The sequence below is a fragment of the Cibotium barometz genome, chromosome 61 (genome assembly GCF_041138505.1).
Source record: "Cibotium barometz isolate CiBa-2024 chromosome 61, ASM4113850v1, whole genome shotgun sequence".
NCBI classification, from domain to species: Eukaryota; Viridiplantae; Streptophyta; class Polypodiopsida; order Cyatheales; family Cibotiaceae; genus Cibotium; species Cibotium barometz.
Window position 1 is genome coordinate 38,178,445 of NC_141106.1, and position 16,659 is coordinate 38,195,103.

Below are 16,659 nucleotides of genomic sequence, written 5' to 3' on the forward strand. Positions count from 1 at the left end.
ATTTGTCCAAACTAGTAGATTTTTTGCTACAACCTACTGGCTCTACAAATATGTATATAAGCATGGACATTGTTCATTCATAATTCAATCAATACTTTTCTCAAGTGTTGGATCTCTCTTGGCTGTCTACTCTCTCTTGTTTAATCTGTACTTGCTTCCGCTTCATATTCACATATTCTCACAATACCCCCCTATTTATAGCGGCACAGATGGCCTGATCCAACACTGCAATACCGTTGCCCGCAACGCATGTGGAGGGGAGAATCAGGCCACTGCAATACTGTTGCCCGCAATGCATGTGGAGGGGGTCGCCCACCTCAGTGACAATGCACAGGCCACATGAAAACCAGTCTTGTTGTAACCTATGCACAAAAGGCCCACGCTCCCACAATCTTAGAGAGCTAGCAAAAGGCCCACGGTCGCACAATCTTAGAGAGGCCTTGGTTAACCTCATATAACCTAGAAAATTTTACACTCACTAGTGGTAGAAAGCTTTTGTCTTCGTGTCTGCTCGAGCATGTTATGTGTTCACTGACGTGACTTGCAAACTTTCTCTGTGAAACATGGGTGGTGGCTGCATGTGAACATAGCCCTTAAACCACCTATTGATCACCTGCCTCCAGATACTATGGTTAAAGTAAGCTGCACATACTAAGTTGAAAACGGTTCCTCCAGCAAAATAACCAACAAGTTTACTCCAAACTACATAAAGTCTTGATTTTAACCAGCATGTATATCTAAATCCATTATTACCTCTTTACATATAGCATACAAAATGTAACCCTTCTTATATTAACATACCTATACTACTATATTTATGAGGAAGGATGCACTACTCTACAAAGGAGGTATAAGTTATCTCCAGTATAAACTTAGACAAAGATGCTTTTATCGTCTCTCCTTCCCGGCTTCGGCCACACACACACAATGAACTGAAATCAGATTAAGACACCCACTTATGTTCAACGAGTGTCTTTCTGCACAAGTGTGCAAACCCAGGAAGGCATCACACACAGCCTGCACTGCTGGAGCAGACAAGTATGTACACATGCCAAGGTTTAAGGAGTTCAGACCATAACCCTCTTGCACACGTGATATAGGCTTTGAGCAATCACGGCTAGTCAGAGTGCTTCCGTCGTCATTGCTGCTGCTGCTGCTGCTGCTGCTACTAATGCTAGTGCTGCTGCTGCAACTGCTTGCATTACTTCTCCAAGTCAAAAGACTTGTATTATTCCGGTATCTGCGCTTTGGATTAGCCTTTAGATTTCTGTATTTGCTGCTATTTGCAAGTGCATACATGGAAGCATCTGTGATATGGACACAGCTATAAAGCCCCAGAACACGCAGATGATGACATTTGTCGGCCAATGCAACCACGCTTCGATCTAACAAACAAGGTTATGAAAGTAAACTCAAAGAAACTTACAAAATCTAACCAACTTAAGGTCTTAATTAACTTCATAACGTATTAAGGGCTGCATATACCTGTGATTAACAGACAACCACATAAGTCAATGTTCCTGAGATTTGAGCACCATGATGCTAAGCCAGTAACCCCTGCATCAGTAATTCTCTCACACCATCCCAGATTTAGTATCTGCAGTGCAATACAGTTCCTTGCAAGAGCCTGCATTGGAAACCCCAGTTAAACAAGTTGTGCGCTTGCAAGAACGAAAAAAAAGAGCCATACTTAGCAAAGAAAAATTACCAGAAGAGCTTGGTCTGACCCAGCCTTGCTACAGCCACAAAGATTAAGGTTGTTTAAGTTGCCACAATGCTCAGCTAGATAAATCAGCCCTTGCTCAGAAATTTTGGTACAGCCACTCAAGTTCAATCTCTCAAGCATCCCACATCCATGAGCCAGTGCAAAAAGCGAATCATCTGTAATCAGCGTGCCCTTTGAAAGGTCCAGGTCCCGAAGGTCATGACAATGGATGGCAAGAGCTTCAACAGCTTCGTCTGTCAGGTAAGGTCGACTGTTCCACAAGTGACAAACCTGCAGCTGACTGAACTTTGGAGCAACTGATTGTACGAGTTTACTAATGTTCCGATTGCACCTGATATCGCAAATTTTATTTAAAAAAAAACAAAAAAGAATTCAACAAACACTTTATTATATAAGGTTCTATGGCTAATGTTGAATTTAGAGGTTCACACCAAACTCTCCCATTAATTAATGTGGGTTGTGAACGCATTGGGGGAGCCACAATCCAAGTGTGTGGCACTGGCGACCCCTGCCAAGTGTTAGGTGAGTATATGCAGGAGCACCCTCCTCAGGCCTTGTCGTCAACTCTCTCTCGGATGCCACCTTCTGGATCGCTTTTATTTGGCTGACACCCAAGTCCCCTGCTGCTGCGTGGCTGTTGCACAAGCTGTGTGCAGGTCTTCCAGATTATTCTGGGCTGAACCACACATCTAGGCAGCACCTCTTCTCTGCAGGTCGACTGCTCCACATGCTGCCTGGGAATCCCCTTGCTGCAGGAGCTTTTGAAGGCCTCCAAGACTGATTCTTGCTGTGTGCAAACATCTTCTGCTGAAGTCTGAAGATGGGCACCCCTTTTGTGGTTTCTTTATTACCAAAAAGGCAAATTTTGTATACAGAGCTTTTTAGGTACTGGCAATGCTGGATTCTCAAGATGTTGGAAATTGGAATACAAGTTTCAAATCAAGACAATTATGAATCCCCCTCTTCCCAGCCGGCTCACTAGATTTATCCAATTACAAGAGGTACTGAAAAAAATCACAAAGCAAGATTTTCCAATGATGAGGATCCAACTGCGAATCAAGTGCTGGCACCCAATCACACACAAGATCAATTAATCATGGAATCCTTTCTCAACATGAGGTGACCAGGCACATACTGAGGGAAATCCTGAGCAGTTTTCACGCTCACTTGCAACTTTCAGCATATCTTGCAAGAAATCCACAACTGATTGCATTTTGACTCCCCTTATACGGCTATGGGTGACTTTGGATGAAAAACGTACATAAGTATGAATGGGCTAAATTTGGTGGCCGCATGCTTACTGCTGTTTTACCCTTACTCTATTTGTGGGGGATATTGTTCCCTCTTAAGACTGTCTCTTGGAGACATGCCCTCAGCACATCCTCCACAATGTGGTTAGTCCACTCCATCTAACCATCCGACTTGGGATGATCCAAAGACGACGTACTCAAGCGTGTTTGCAATTTGGAGAACACCAACTACACCAGCTTGTATAATGAATTTGAGATCCCAATCACTGAAATTTCCTCTCAACCCATAGAGCTTGTGCAGTTGCTCTACAAAGAGTTGAGCCAATTCATGGCTCCTCACATTTGACTTAGTCGGTATAAACCTTGCCATCTTAATCAATTGGTCCACTTTGACCCACATTAAATCATGCTACCAGTCCATGGTGATCCAACTACAAAATCCATGGAGATACTCTGCTACTTGTCCTCTGATACCAGCCTTGTTAAGCTAACAACACTTGGTACGATTCCATACATAATCCTCCATACAGGATTTCATATGCGACCAATAAAAAAGTTGGTAAACCAAGGCCACAATCCTTTGTATGTCTCTGTATACCACACTTATGTGTCCTGACACTCATACAAAATTTTGATTTGGAAGTCTGTATCATTGGGCACACAAATCCTATCGTTTTGAAACAATGATCCACCTCAAAGAGAATACTTAGTTAATATCTTTTTCTCTATAGCAAAGATATGAGCATTTGGAATAATTGGATCCCTCAAGCTACTAAAGTCAATCAATCTCTCCGTGAAAGAGATAGCATTGACCTCGGGAATCGTGCTAAGGACCTTCATAACCTGATTGTTCCCCCCCCTTTCAGTAACAAATTTCAAAATCAAACAACTCCATGAAATTTACCCATCTAGCCTTTCCATTTCTCAAGTCGAGCTGATCATAAACATACTTAAATGAATAGTGATCTGACCATACAGATCTAGCACCATACAAATAGTGTCTACATATCTTCAACGCTTGAATCACTACCAAAAGTATATGGCTATGAAAGCTTCTTGCTTTTAAAGGTTATGAGTCACCCATCTTGAACAAAGCTGCACCTATTGCAAAGTCACTCATATATGTCTCCACCACAAATGGTTTACTCGGATCCGCTATGAGTAACATGGGTGCTGAGGTAACTAGATCCTTTAGTGCCCTAAAACATTGATCTAGTTACAAATTCCAAACCACCGCAGGTCTTACCTTGCCTTTCTTACTTCTCACCCCTCTTAGAAGCTAAATCACCGGGCGTAAACCAGCCAGTGAAATCCAAAAACAAAAAGAATCACTTCCTAATCATCTGCGGAATAGGCCATTCAAGAACCTTTCATACCTTATCCGAGTCTATCCGTATACCATCAACAGAGATGATATAGACCAAATGTGGAAGTTCTTATTCAAAAAAGTCACTGTTTGACTTCTTTCGTCCTAGAATCAAGATGATCTTGGGATGCTGCATGTACTCTTCCAATGACATACTATAAATAAGTATATTATCTCATAAAACAGCAAAAAAGTTATGTGGTGAAAGGGAAAGAACATCTTGTTTGCAAGTTGTCCAAGGCTTTGTATGGAATGAAGCAATCTCCAAGAGCTTGGTACTCAAGAATTGATGAGTACTTGCTGAAATGTGGATTCATACATAGTACGTGTGATCCAAACTTCTATATTTTGCATAAAGATGATCACATTGTGTTAGTACTTGTATATGTGGATGATTTGATCATCACTGGTAGTAATAATGACCTTATTCAAAGGATAAAGGAAAGTCTTTCAAAGGAATTTCATATGAAAGATTTGGGTGTTTTACATTATTGTCTTGGGATTGAAGTATGGAGACAGAATTTCCAGCATGTTTCTTACTCAATCAAAGTATGTGAAAGAAGGTTCAACATGATGGATTGAGAGCCAGTTCTACTCCAATGGAACCCAATCAAAAGCTCTCAGCTTTTACAGTGACGGCATATGTGGATATTACTCTTTTCAGACAACTTGTGGGCAGCTTGATATATTTGACGATACTCGTCCAGATATTGCTTATGCAGTGAGTGCAATCATCCAACACATGGCTAATCCGAGAGAGTCACACTGGAGAGCAGCAAAGTGGTACTCAGGTATCTCAAAGGTACATTTAATTTTGGCATTGAGTACACATCATCTTATGATCTTATTCTCTCAAGTTATTGTGATGCAGTAATGTTGATGATCAGAGGTCTATATCAGCCTATGTATTTTCACTTGGCTCGGGATCTATTTCTTGGAAAAGCAAGAAACAATCATCAAGTTATTGTGAGGCAGATTGGGCAAGTAATGTTGATGATCAGAGGTCTTTATCAGCCTATGTATTTTCACTTGGCTCGGGATCTATTTCTTGGAAAAGCAAGAAACAATCATCAGTTGCTGTATCCTCTACAGAGGCAGAGTATAATTCAGCCAAGAATGCAGTATGCAAGTGTGTTTGGCTGAGAAGACTACTTGGAGAGTTCATGGAAGAACAAGAAGATTCCACCCCTATTTTTTATGACAACAAAAGTTGTATTCAGCTTAGCAAGAATCCTGTGCTTCATGCAAGCACAAAGCAGATAGAAGTTCATTACTATTTTGTCTGTGAAAAAGTCCAAGTAAGAGAAGTGGAGTTGCTGCTCTACAGATGATCAGATTGTAGATATCTTAACCAAGCCACTTGGAAAAACAAAGTTTCGGTACTTTAGAGATTTGATGGGAGTTAAAGAAAATAAGCTGATCATTAAAGGGGAGTTATGAAGAAAATAATGATCGCACATCTTCAAATTTGTAGATCAGCATGTATCTTATTGGATAGGGCTTGGCAAAAGCTTCGCTTTCATATATAGGATGTGTGGGACATTTAAATTGCATAGGAATTTAATGTATGGATAATATTATTAGTGACTCTAGGACATTATTAGGTGTGAAAAAATATTATTAGTGACTCTAGGACATTATTAGGTGTGAAAAATTTATTATTACTTTCAGCCATGAAAAGGTACGTGCATCAACCTCTCTTGAATACATGCAACTTGTAATTGTGTATTGAATGAATGCAATCTATGGTGTTTTCTATCAGAGATCAATCCAACTGTGGTATTCATGATTTAATGGTGTTCTTTGCTCATTCATTGATCTTAAATATTTTACATTACTCCAAGGTTAGAACAATTGATGCATGATCGGAGAAAGTAGTGCCTGCCAAATACCAATCATGCCACCACCACCACCACAAGGCCACTCATCTATATAGAACCAATCTAATCTGGACAAGTTAGGGCCTGTACTCCTCCTCTCGGATCTTGAGAAGCACAGACTACCAGGGTTGTGTCCAAACTCTGGTAAATGCCAAGGGTCCTACCCCCTCAAAGCCACAATCAACTCCTCACAAGCCGAGTATTCGGTGCCAGAAACAGTAGCCATGTCGCCTCCGTGTCTGTCCTCTACCGACTCTAACATGTTGAAATCCCCACCCATACACCAGAAATCCGCCTGCAAAAGGGACTGACAAACTTCTCTCCAAAAGGTGGCTCTGCCTGCTACAACATTCAGCGCATATACGTTCAAAAAGCCCACACTGTCTTCTCCAATCATGATGGTCACCCACTGAGCTCCTCCAGTGACAATGGTGCATGTGTCAACCACTACAGGCAATAGGCTGCTTGCTGATGGAAATGCATACTCCACCCTGTGTCTTGGAAAGGCCAAAAGAATGGGACTAGAAGCTGACTCTGAAACTGGCCTTCATAAATCTGACGGGCGGTGGAACAAACACTCGCACACAAAACACTTCATCACCCATGAGAACCTGGAAAAGGAAAACAAACAGGGGGAGCTAGAGTGCTCCTGCAAATAGTACAAGGACACCGATTAGCTCCAAAACGCAGTGGCGCCCCTTGCGGTATTTCTTTACTTGATCAAATATGAGTACAAAGTACAACTTGTCGAGTCCTCTACCAATAGGATCCCTTTGAGCTTTTCACCCAGGACTTTCTAGATAAGATCTCTCGCTATTACAGCAAAGCATTCCATAGAGAAGGCACACCTGTACGACACCACCCTGCTTGAAAAGGTCTTCTCCATCTCAACCATGGATTCCCACTAGAACCTGTTCACATGAATCCAGAGACATGCTTTCCACACGAAACCAAAGACCTGTATTTGATAAACCATAGACCTGTATCCATAAACCATAGGCCTGTTTCCTCGATACCAAAGTCCTGTTTCTTCACAAAAGACCAATGTCCTGTTTCCATGACAGATAAATCCTCATATCACGGTTGCCAAAACCAATAGAGAGAAAGATAGAGGACATGTCAAGCAATCCCTGAATACACATAAGTCCAAGTCAAAGAGCAACACACATCTCTTCCAAGAACATCTTCCTGTGCATATATAGCTTGATCCTCTGTATCCTAATCTTGTAAACAAAACCTGCTTGCGAAGAGAGAGAGAGAGACTCCTTGGCTGCTGTTAGTCCCTCGGTGCCTCTTTCAACTCACCTTCTTCCAAAAGAGAGATAGAGAGAGACCCACGCTGACTGCTTTCACATATGCAGCCACCTGGCATAAAGAGCCTCCCATCTGACACTCGTCTGGCTGCCCAACTATCTGCAGAGAAATTCCTGTTTGACACCTACCTAGCTGTAGCCCATTGCTGGTTGCCCATAGATGTAGTCGCCTGGTCGCTTTTTACTTGGTAGTAGCCCATGCTCAACCACCTAATCACCTGCCTGGCTGCCCATGCACAGCAGCGCCCTGCTGTAGGCCATGTGCATCAGCACCTTGTCAATGCCCAGCAGCAGCAACTTCCGGCAGTAGCACCCGACGGCGGCTGTAGCAACAGCACCCAGTAGCCAACAGCAGCGGCCAACAGTGGCATCAGTACGTCAGCAGAGTAGCATCAGCACGTCAGTAGCAACATCAGCACGGTGGCAGCAACATCAGCACGGTGGCAACAGCAGCGCCGGCGGCGGCGGCTTCTGTACCCGGCGACGGCTTCTGTACCCGGCGGCGGCTTCAGTACCCGGCTGCAGCGGGTAGTACTCAGCAGTGGCGGCGGCAGTACATGGTGGCAACGGCGGCGGTACCCGACGGTAGCAACGGTACCCGACGGCAACGGCAGTACGCGACGGCAGCAATACCCATGCAACACCGCCACCCATGCGCCATGCCATGGCCATCACCTCTGTACTAGGCGGCGGTACTTAATGGTGACAGCGGTACCAGGCGACAGCAGTACCTGATGGCGGCAACACTGTACCCGTCAGCGGCGGCAGCAATACCCATGCAACAGCGCCACCCATGCGCCATGCTATGGCCATCACCCCTAAAGATCCATACGGCGATCTCCACACACACCTTCCTCTGCCTGCTTTTGCCACCCTTATAAAGAAAACGATTCGCTTTTCTTCTCAAAAATGCCAAAATCAAAGTTTTTAAGAAAACGCATGCTTTACAATAATATTATTATTTTTAGCAATCAAAGGTTTAAGAACCTTATAACTTTTAAAGTTCCTTTTTGTCCCCTTTCACACTTAGGCTGGCCTCCAACATGGGTTTCCTTTTCACATCTAACTGATGCATGTCCACAATGCCCGTGCCCGTGCCCACCTGCTCGTTGTCCAGAGGGAAAATAGCTATTTATCTACAAGGGTTACCATGGTAGACTAGTATTACACACTATGAAGCTGGTGCCTAACTTCAGCCCTGCACTACTGAGACCAATGTACAACCAAGAGGTAATTAGGGACATTTAAAAAGTATGGCATAACAAGGAAGACAAACCTGAGGTTGTTCAAGCAGATGCACCGGATGCTTCTCATACAACTTTCGTCCAACACGCTTTCGACATACATCCTTTTTGTTCGGCGACACACGTGTATTGTTTGTCCAATATGCAATGACTAAATCTTTCACTTCCTCTGTGATTATACTTCTATGTTGTCATTGTCGCTCACACAAAACACAGGGTCGTAACAGAATCTTATCCTACAGGATCTTCTCGCAGAAGTGGCGGGTACACCCCTCTGAAAGATGATGCTTCTGGATGAATAGAATGTCGATGGGTCCACCGACTGCTACATCCGCATAACTAAGATCTGTGAGAGGCGGAACTGTCGGGACTGTCTTGGGCGTGTGTGTCAACGAAGAGTAGTCACTGTCAGAGCTATGCCAGATGGAAGGCCTGGAGTGATGTAACTCCACACACATACGAATGGGAGCCACCGTCTCCTCGAATATACCAGCCGCCCTATCTCGTACCACGGGGTAGTATAGGTGCTTTGGATGGTGACACTAGTTCAGATGTAACTATGGGAGCCACCGTCTCCTCGAATATACCAGCCGCCCTATCTCGTACCACGGGGTAGTATAGGTGCTTTGGATGGTGACACTAGTTCAGATGTAACTATGGCATTTTCCTCCGCACCTCCCACCAAGAAACGAGGGGAAGCAAGTTGACTATAGCTTCTTGCGATGCCTTCCCGTTGAAGGATGTCTCAATGCCAAACGACATTCCAAACTCCTTTGGTAACCAATACATGACGCATCATATATGACCACAACAGATAGTTAGTCCCCTCGAGCTTATTCTCAGAAGAAACCATCCCAAATACATCACAGCCTACCATTTCAACCTACAAATAACTTACCTCTCTAACACAAAATGCAAATATCCCAACAACTTGCAAGTACTGTCAATGCCACTAAATGCAACCGAGATAGCTGCCAATAGATCACTGATGATAAAGGTAACCGGCAAAGTGTATGAAGAATGGTAGGTGTAGAGTGTGGAAATGATACTTAGTAGGAATGCAAAAATCAATGATAATGTTGACGATGAGCTCGAAGATGCGATGTCGAAGATGAGGACCACCTTGTCTGCACACCAAATGTTGCTGCAATGCAGAAAACTCAAAGTCGAACAAAGACAGTTTGAATTGACACTCCACTCAGGATATCTGCAGAAACCTTACATGCAAATGAGCCATGAAACGCGCCCGAAGCACACAAAAACTTTTGTTAACATAGTTAACACCACACTATAGGGTATGCCTTCTACATTTAAAGAGCAGCTTGAGGGAAAATGACAAGTGGATGAGGGCCAAGAGAACCTTCTGTGATACCAATTGTTGGAGTGGAGATCAGGTAGCAACACACACATAGATGCAGCAAGAAAGGAGAGATAGATCGAAGCACAACATAGCCACCTCATATGCTAGTCGGTTTTCTCTAATGTTGTCGGCCTGCTCACCACCAGGGGAAAAATAGCATTTAATGCCATCGCTTCACATGTGTGAGTGTAGGCAGCCTTTGTTGCTGGCCAACAGGGTCCTTTGCTAGCAGACAAGGTTCCATGGCACTTCATAAGGCTGGCTTACAGGCTAGGTCTTGCCTATGTGTGGCCTTCGTAGACATGGGCTCCTTGGTGGCTATTGGACAAGCCCTTCATAGGGGTCCATGAGAAAAGACTCTACAAATCTTATCTCCTGACCTAGATTAGTGCCTGTGCATCCAGCTGGAAGCCTAACAAATGCCTGGTACACCTCTACATCATTCCAAAAGGTTACACAGACGTGTGGGACATGCACTGACTTTATGTGTGGGACATGCAAACCTGACCATGACCCTCTACAGTGGATCCATGGCTAACTTGTCCCGGACAAGGACTCACAAAGGGCTCTTAAGACTTCCACTTGCTGAATAGATAAGTCAACATGGCATCCAAGTGTGAGATGCACATGACATGCGCACAGTTCCATTTTCTTACATGGTATCAGAGCTCAGGCTCTAGACAACACTTGTTGGCACGTGGTTCTTTGGGACCAGATTTGGAGAAATCGCACAACCTGCAACCACAAGGGCTCAACCCCTTGACACCAAAACAAGAACAGGATCTGGCGGAATTGTCATGTAGGATCTACCGGATCCAGAATCGGACCCAAGCTCACATTAATCCTATTTGCTGTCTCCAACAACTCATAAGAGTCCAGAATGGACCTTATCTTGAACCTCCAAAGCGTATAGTTGGTTCCATCCAACTTCCCATCGCCAAACGGTGGTAGCATCATTGATTTTGTGATGACTCTGGATTCAGCATACAACCATAGCAGCAGAGACTTGAAAAGAATGCACCTTGAAGCCATCAAAGGAGAAGTCAAGTAGCAGTGTTGAAGTGGGATTGGAGCTCTTAGTAGCCTCTTGGGTAGAAGGAGATCTTCCCAGGGATACCTAGTCCTCGGTTGCAGGGCTCAAATGGGCATCCAAATGACCTCAAACGAGTCTGGAAGCTGCGATCAGACTGTAGGTCTGTGGTTTAGTCTAATATGGTACCCAATCGAGTATGGTGGTTGGTTTGGTCCAACTGGACCAATCCTAGGATGGACGACATAGGCGACCTACGATACGACTAACCGTGGGTACTATATATAGATGGGTTTGGCAGCCTCCTTAGTCATACTGAGATCAACAGCTTAGATTTATCTTCGCTGCAATTTTGACCCTTGAATGTGCATGACATGCTCCGTCCAAAGTCTACCTAGATCACCATCAAAGCTCCTTGTCCGAGCCCCCGGGTGGGCAGACGCCATCAGTTCGTAACTTTGGTTTGCAACAATAATTCAAATTATTCTCCATCTCTCCGCATCAAGTTCCTTTATCTTGTGATCATTCCATGCAGTTTCATTTTCTTACAGACTCATAATGCTTGTATGAGGATATCAATAATCTGTACGTGGCCCTCAATGGCCCCTGCAGAAAATCTCCAAACCTGCAATCAGGCTGTAACATGCACACACCTGAACATGGCTAATCTTCCGCTAATCCCTGATCAATTGGCAGCAAGCTTAGGTTAGGATTAAGGTATCTAACAGGTTCTGACAAGCAAAGAAGTCAACCCACCAATCGGCCAGGCCATAAGCACCATACAGGGGAGTCAGCAGCATTAAGTAATATTTAAATGATTTTTGTGTTGGTCGACAGCAGTCGGACTGATGCAAGGATATTCCCATGAGCCTATAAATAGCAAGGGCTAGTCAGTCATTAGATCATCTGATCCCCACTTGGGGAGATCAACAGCTAGTCTCTATAGGGTCTAAGTCAGTCCATTTCGGAAGGCCAAAGGCCACAATGTTGTACAGTCAAAGACATCTTTTTGTACCATATCAATATGCTGAAAACACAGTTCATGTCTCTCTTCTCTTCTCTGCTGTCTATTCATTGCTTTTGCATTAGTGTTCCTAATCAGTAGGCTTAAGGCTGGATCAAGTACAGCGATGCCGCATGCAACACAAGCTCCAAATAATCTCCCAGAACATAATCAGTGTCTAGTGTGGGGTTCAGTGATGTGAAAGGTGACTGAGGAACCAAATCCAAGGGGATGACTTGTATTGTAACTCAAGTGGCATATATGGCATGACTGATCGGTGCCTCTTCATAAAAAACCTGGGGCTCAGCCTCCACGAGGCAAGAAACTATGCCCCATTTGACATAAAACTGGTCCCTCATATAATCATTGCAACCCTCCACCATACTCTGTGGACTCTCTAGAAGCCCCAAATGAAGTTGTGGATAGATTTTGTGTGGGACTACATACTAAAGCTTCTCCTTTTGATCTCCACGTTCACATTTTGGGGTTTTTGTTTGACTTTCCATATGCCATTGGTCAGGATTAGTTGCGCTATTGAAGTATTACTGTGGCCTCAAAGTCGTATATATGGTCAGTTGGTTGAGGGTCAATAGACTGGCTTTGTAATGTAGGTGTAATTGGTTTTTATAAGCTGTTCAGCTCCCCCTAAGCTCACTTTATCTCACTATTGAAACACCCTAAAAGGATAAGCCATTTTTCAACCTTGCAGGAATAAAAACATATAGCAGTCCCCCATATAAAAACAGGACTACAGCTTGGCCTGGCGGCAATGGGTCCTAAACCTAAGGCAAAGGGTCACGGTTTGTTGATCCTCACCAGATCAAATACACTGCAGTGATGCACTCTCTCTAGATAGAAGACACTGACAACGTGTGATGAAATAATCAGTAACCACCCAAAAAAGGGCTAGAAGGCACTGTTCACTAAACCTTCTTCAAATGAGAATCCTCTTTCTTAGCCCAATTTGCTACATTCCTGTACAATATGCCCCTCTTCCTAAGCATGTAGGAGTGCGGGTAACCAAAAGAGTGGAAGCATGTGTCAACTATAAACGCAAACAACCCTAGGCCTGAAACCCTCTTGTGGGACAAGAAGTTAGTGTCACAATGGGCAGGAAAACAGCCACATCGTGACACAAAATAACAAGAAACAACACCTTTACTTCTTATGCTGGTAAAAACTGTCTCATACGGTACGACAAGCATGCAAGCTAAATACAATTTCAAGAGGTCACTAGAGGAATTGCAATTTGACAATGACAATACCATGAAAACGAAAGTTCCGAGATGCCCAAACCCATCGCATCTCTCCATCCTTTACACACACCACAAGCAATGATGACCGTCCGATGATCCACCAAAGAGAGTATTTGAACGAGCAGTTCCACTGGCAGATCTTGCCACTTCGACTCCATGGCCTCAGTGATTCCTTCTGAACTGCAAACTATGTTAACCTTTATAGGGTTTGCTTTCCAACTGGGGCCACTCCAAACAAGTCGAATTTCTGCACAGTTTTGAGACTAGATTTTAGGTTTCTCCTTCAAAACATAATGAATAAGTCATCTAAGCAAAACATGATATGATTGCTTTGCCCAAGCTTATACAACACAATTTGATAAAATGAGGCTAATTTGTCAATAAACACCCAACCATGCCCTTGTTCTAGAAAAGGGCTCACTAAGGTAGTTTGAGCAACATCTAGGTCCCGTTGTGGATCATTGTAATGGATCAGAATTCACACGACATCACTCTATCATAGCACCTAGATGGTCAGTACTTATTCTTTCATCTCATGTTCAAGGACTGATTGTCCGCGACAATCCAAGGAAGGGCAGGAAGAAAGGGGTCCAATTTGAAGGGTGTCCTATCACCATACTTGCAACATCTTCAAAGAGTAGTACATAATCTCCAGAACTTGCAATTTGATGGGTGTCCTATCACCATACTTGCAATATCTTCAAAGAGTAGTACATAATCTCCAGAGGGTATACTACTAATCTGCACCCTTCTTCTCTTAGTTCACCCTACCTTCCCATGATTAACCCCATGCATCTACAATGTTTAAGGGTTTCCTCTCTGATTCTCAAAAATTCAACTCCTTTTTTCATATAGGAGGAACCCCCTCTACTATACTGATATTAAGCCGGGGCGTAATAGAGGTGCAAGAAAAGCGGTGTTAGTATCTAGTTAATAAATGCTCACCATGAATATGGGTGGGTTTAGCAGTGATTAACAACTGGGTTTAGCAGGAGCTCCCTTCTTAGGCACAGAGTTAAACCACCTGGGCTAAAGCAAGGAAAAAGATTTGGAAATTCGAATTAGCCCAACTGCTTAATTGGGCGATTCTGCAGGCGAAAATGCCCCACATAAAAAGCGATTTCCGATTAGGCAAAAAGAGAATATAACCTTAATTGGGAGAGCGAGATTAACACCCAATTAGTGAGATAATCGACCCAGAATTAATCGAGGCAGCAAATTAATCACGAGAAAGGGGGACGAGAAGAGCTTATGTGGGCGATTACCATTAAAAATTCGCCTGGCTTGGAATCAGATGGAATCAAAAAACTGCTTCACCCTTGCTTTACACTCTGTCTTTCTCTCAGACTCTGACCAGACAATACCAATTATTCGGATGATGATAGTTGCCAACAATGCCTTCGATACTACGGAAAGTTCTGTAAAGTTTACATTATTTTATCATTTCAGCAACTTGAAAGAATCTCATTAACCTTACAAAATGTGCTAAAGTTCCCTAGATGGAGAAATGCAACATCCTAAAAGTAGTGTCCCTCCAGCCAATGGAGACACAGCCTAGCACTAAGGAGTTGAAGTCCCATGCATGAGGTGCTGGGTTCAAAACCTGCTAGCTGTTGATGATGGCATGAAAAAGCACACACGCACACGTACGAGCACAAAGATCTTCCAAAAAAAAAAGTAGTGTCCCTTCAATATGCTCTAAATAACATCGGTTACAATGTGGTAAAACTACTATCCTTTTGAGAGTAGATGCAATAGCGAACACGGCTCTAGTGGAGTGGTTAAAGCGGACGAAGTCCCAGCTACTAGTGGTGCGAGTTCGATCCATGCTCTCTATGGTGTTGCGCATCTATGTAACTGGAGCTTGGTGTATGAGTCGTGTACATAAAAATTGGTGATTCTCGCCATTTAAAAAAAAAGAGAGAGCAGATGCAACCAATCAAACATGTTGGAATAGCATCCACAAAAACATTTTTGTTAATTCACTATCATCAGATGTTCTTCTTTATCTAGATGAGTAATGTGGAGGAGGAACTTTATGAATCATGACACAGTGATATTGAAAGAAACTTGAATACTTTGGTAGTTGTGCATGTGGTTTCTCGTGTACATTATGAGGGAGATGCAGATATTTGAGAGTAAGTTAACGAATTCATTGAGGTACACCGTGGCTAGCCTAGTCAATGAAATCACATACTAAAGAAGGCTTTGTTTTTTAATCACACGAGCTTTTGTTAAATAGGTCAGTGGTTTATTCTCAATGTTGCTACAAAAAAACATAGACAACTTTATGGAATGAGGTAAGGCTACATTCAGAAAATTTGATTTTGATTTCTCGTCTGCATAGAAACAAGGATGCTAAATGTGAGTAATTGTCAAGAACAAGGTAGATGCTCTGATGACTATAAAAGAAGCCTCTCACAGAATCCTTGCACATCAAACCAACACATCACTTGTTAATGTAGTTAATCATTCTAACTACATTAATGGTTCATATGTGCGTGTTGTGTGAGGGAGAAAAAAAAGACCATATAAAACATACGCTGGGGAGGTGGTACAAGTCCAGGGAAGCTGCTTGACTATGATAATGCTTCATCTGGCCCAGGGGTGGCGGCACAAGTCTCGCCTTAAAACTATAATCATAGGGAAGCATCTCATTCTCTCATTTAGATAAGCACTTTCATTTATGAACGTGTAACATAGTGATTTGTTCACAAAGCCAAATAACATGTGACAATGTATTGAGGTGGTGGTGTGGGCACTCACTTCTTAATCATTTTAGAGCATCCCCCTTGCTTGTTTAATATCAGTGTCGAGTGTCATGGGCCACTCATACCTTACCTCATTACTCTCATTTCTAATCTTAGGGACCTCGCTAATACTTCTTAATATTGTCTCAGGAGGGAGTTGTAGAGGTAGGATACCCCCTTTATGGGGCTGGCTAACAAAATGGCCAACCCCTCCGTGTCCCTTAGCCATCATGACACCCATTATTTCACATTGTCCCATTGTTGCTCCTTCCATAACTATTACCGATATCCTTTTATAACCATCGTGCTTTACTCTCCCATCCCTCTCTCACCTGGACTCCAATGACATAATCCCACACACGTGCACCCCCTAGGATAACCCCCTTGATCTCTTTGAAACATTAAAGAGTTGAGAGAGAGAGAGAGAGAGAGAGAGAGAGAGAGAGAGAGAGAGAGAGAGAGAGAGAGATGACACACATAA

General features: G+C 43.3%; 1 protein-coding gene across 4 annotated transcripts; it reads right to left on the reverse strand.

The window, feature by feature from the left end:
* Positions 1 to 769: 769 nt before the first annotated feature.
* Positions 770 to 14,969, reverse strand: LOC147604866 (F-box protein SKP2A-like). Of its 4 annotated transcripts, none has more exons than XM_086794693.1 (6): positions 14,694 to 14,859; positions 14,374 to 14,457; positions 13,438 to 13,675; positions 1,709 to 2,057; positions 1,486 to 1,627; positions 770 to 1,385 (listed from the first exon to the last, which is right to left on the reverse strand). In XM_086794693.1, the coding sequence occupies exons 3-6, from the start codon at positions 13,584 to 13,586 to the stop codon at positions 889 to 891; spliced, it is 1,137 nt and encodes a 378-aa protein (XP_086650819.1). In that variant the 5' UTR covers positions 13,587 to 13,675; positions 14,374 to 14,457; positions 14,694 to 14,859; the 3' UTR covers positions 770 to 888. The 4 variants fall into 4 exon arrangements, with proteins under 4 accessions (XP_086650819.1, XP_086650818.1, XP_086650817.1 ...); XM_086794692.1 differs by having other exon boundaries at positions 14,578 to 14,859; XM_086794691.1 differs by lacking the exon at positions 14,374 to 14,457 and having other exon boundaries at positions 14,694 to 14,969.
* Positions 14,970 to 16,659: the final 1,690 nt, after the last annotated feature.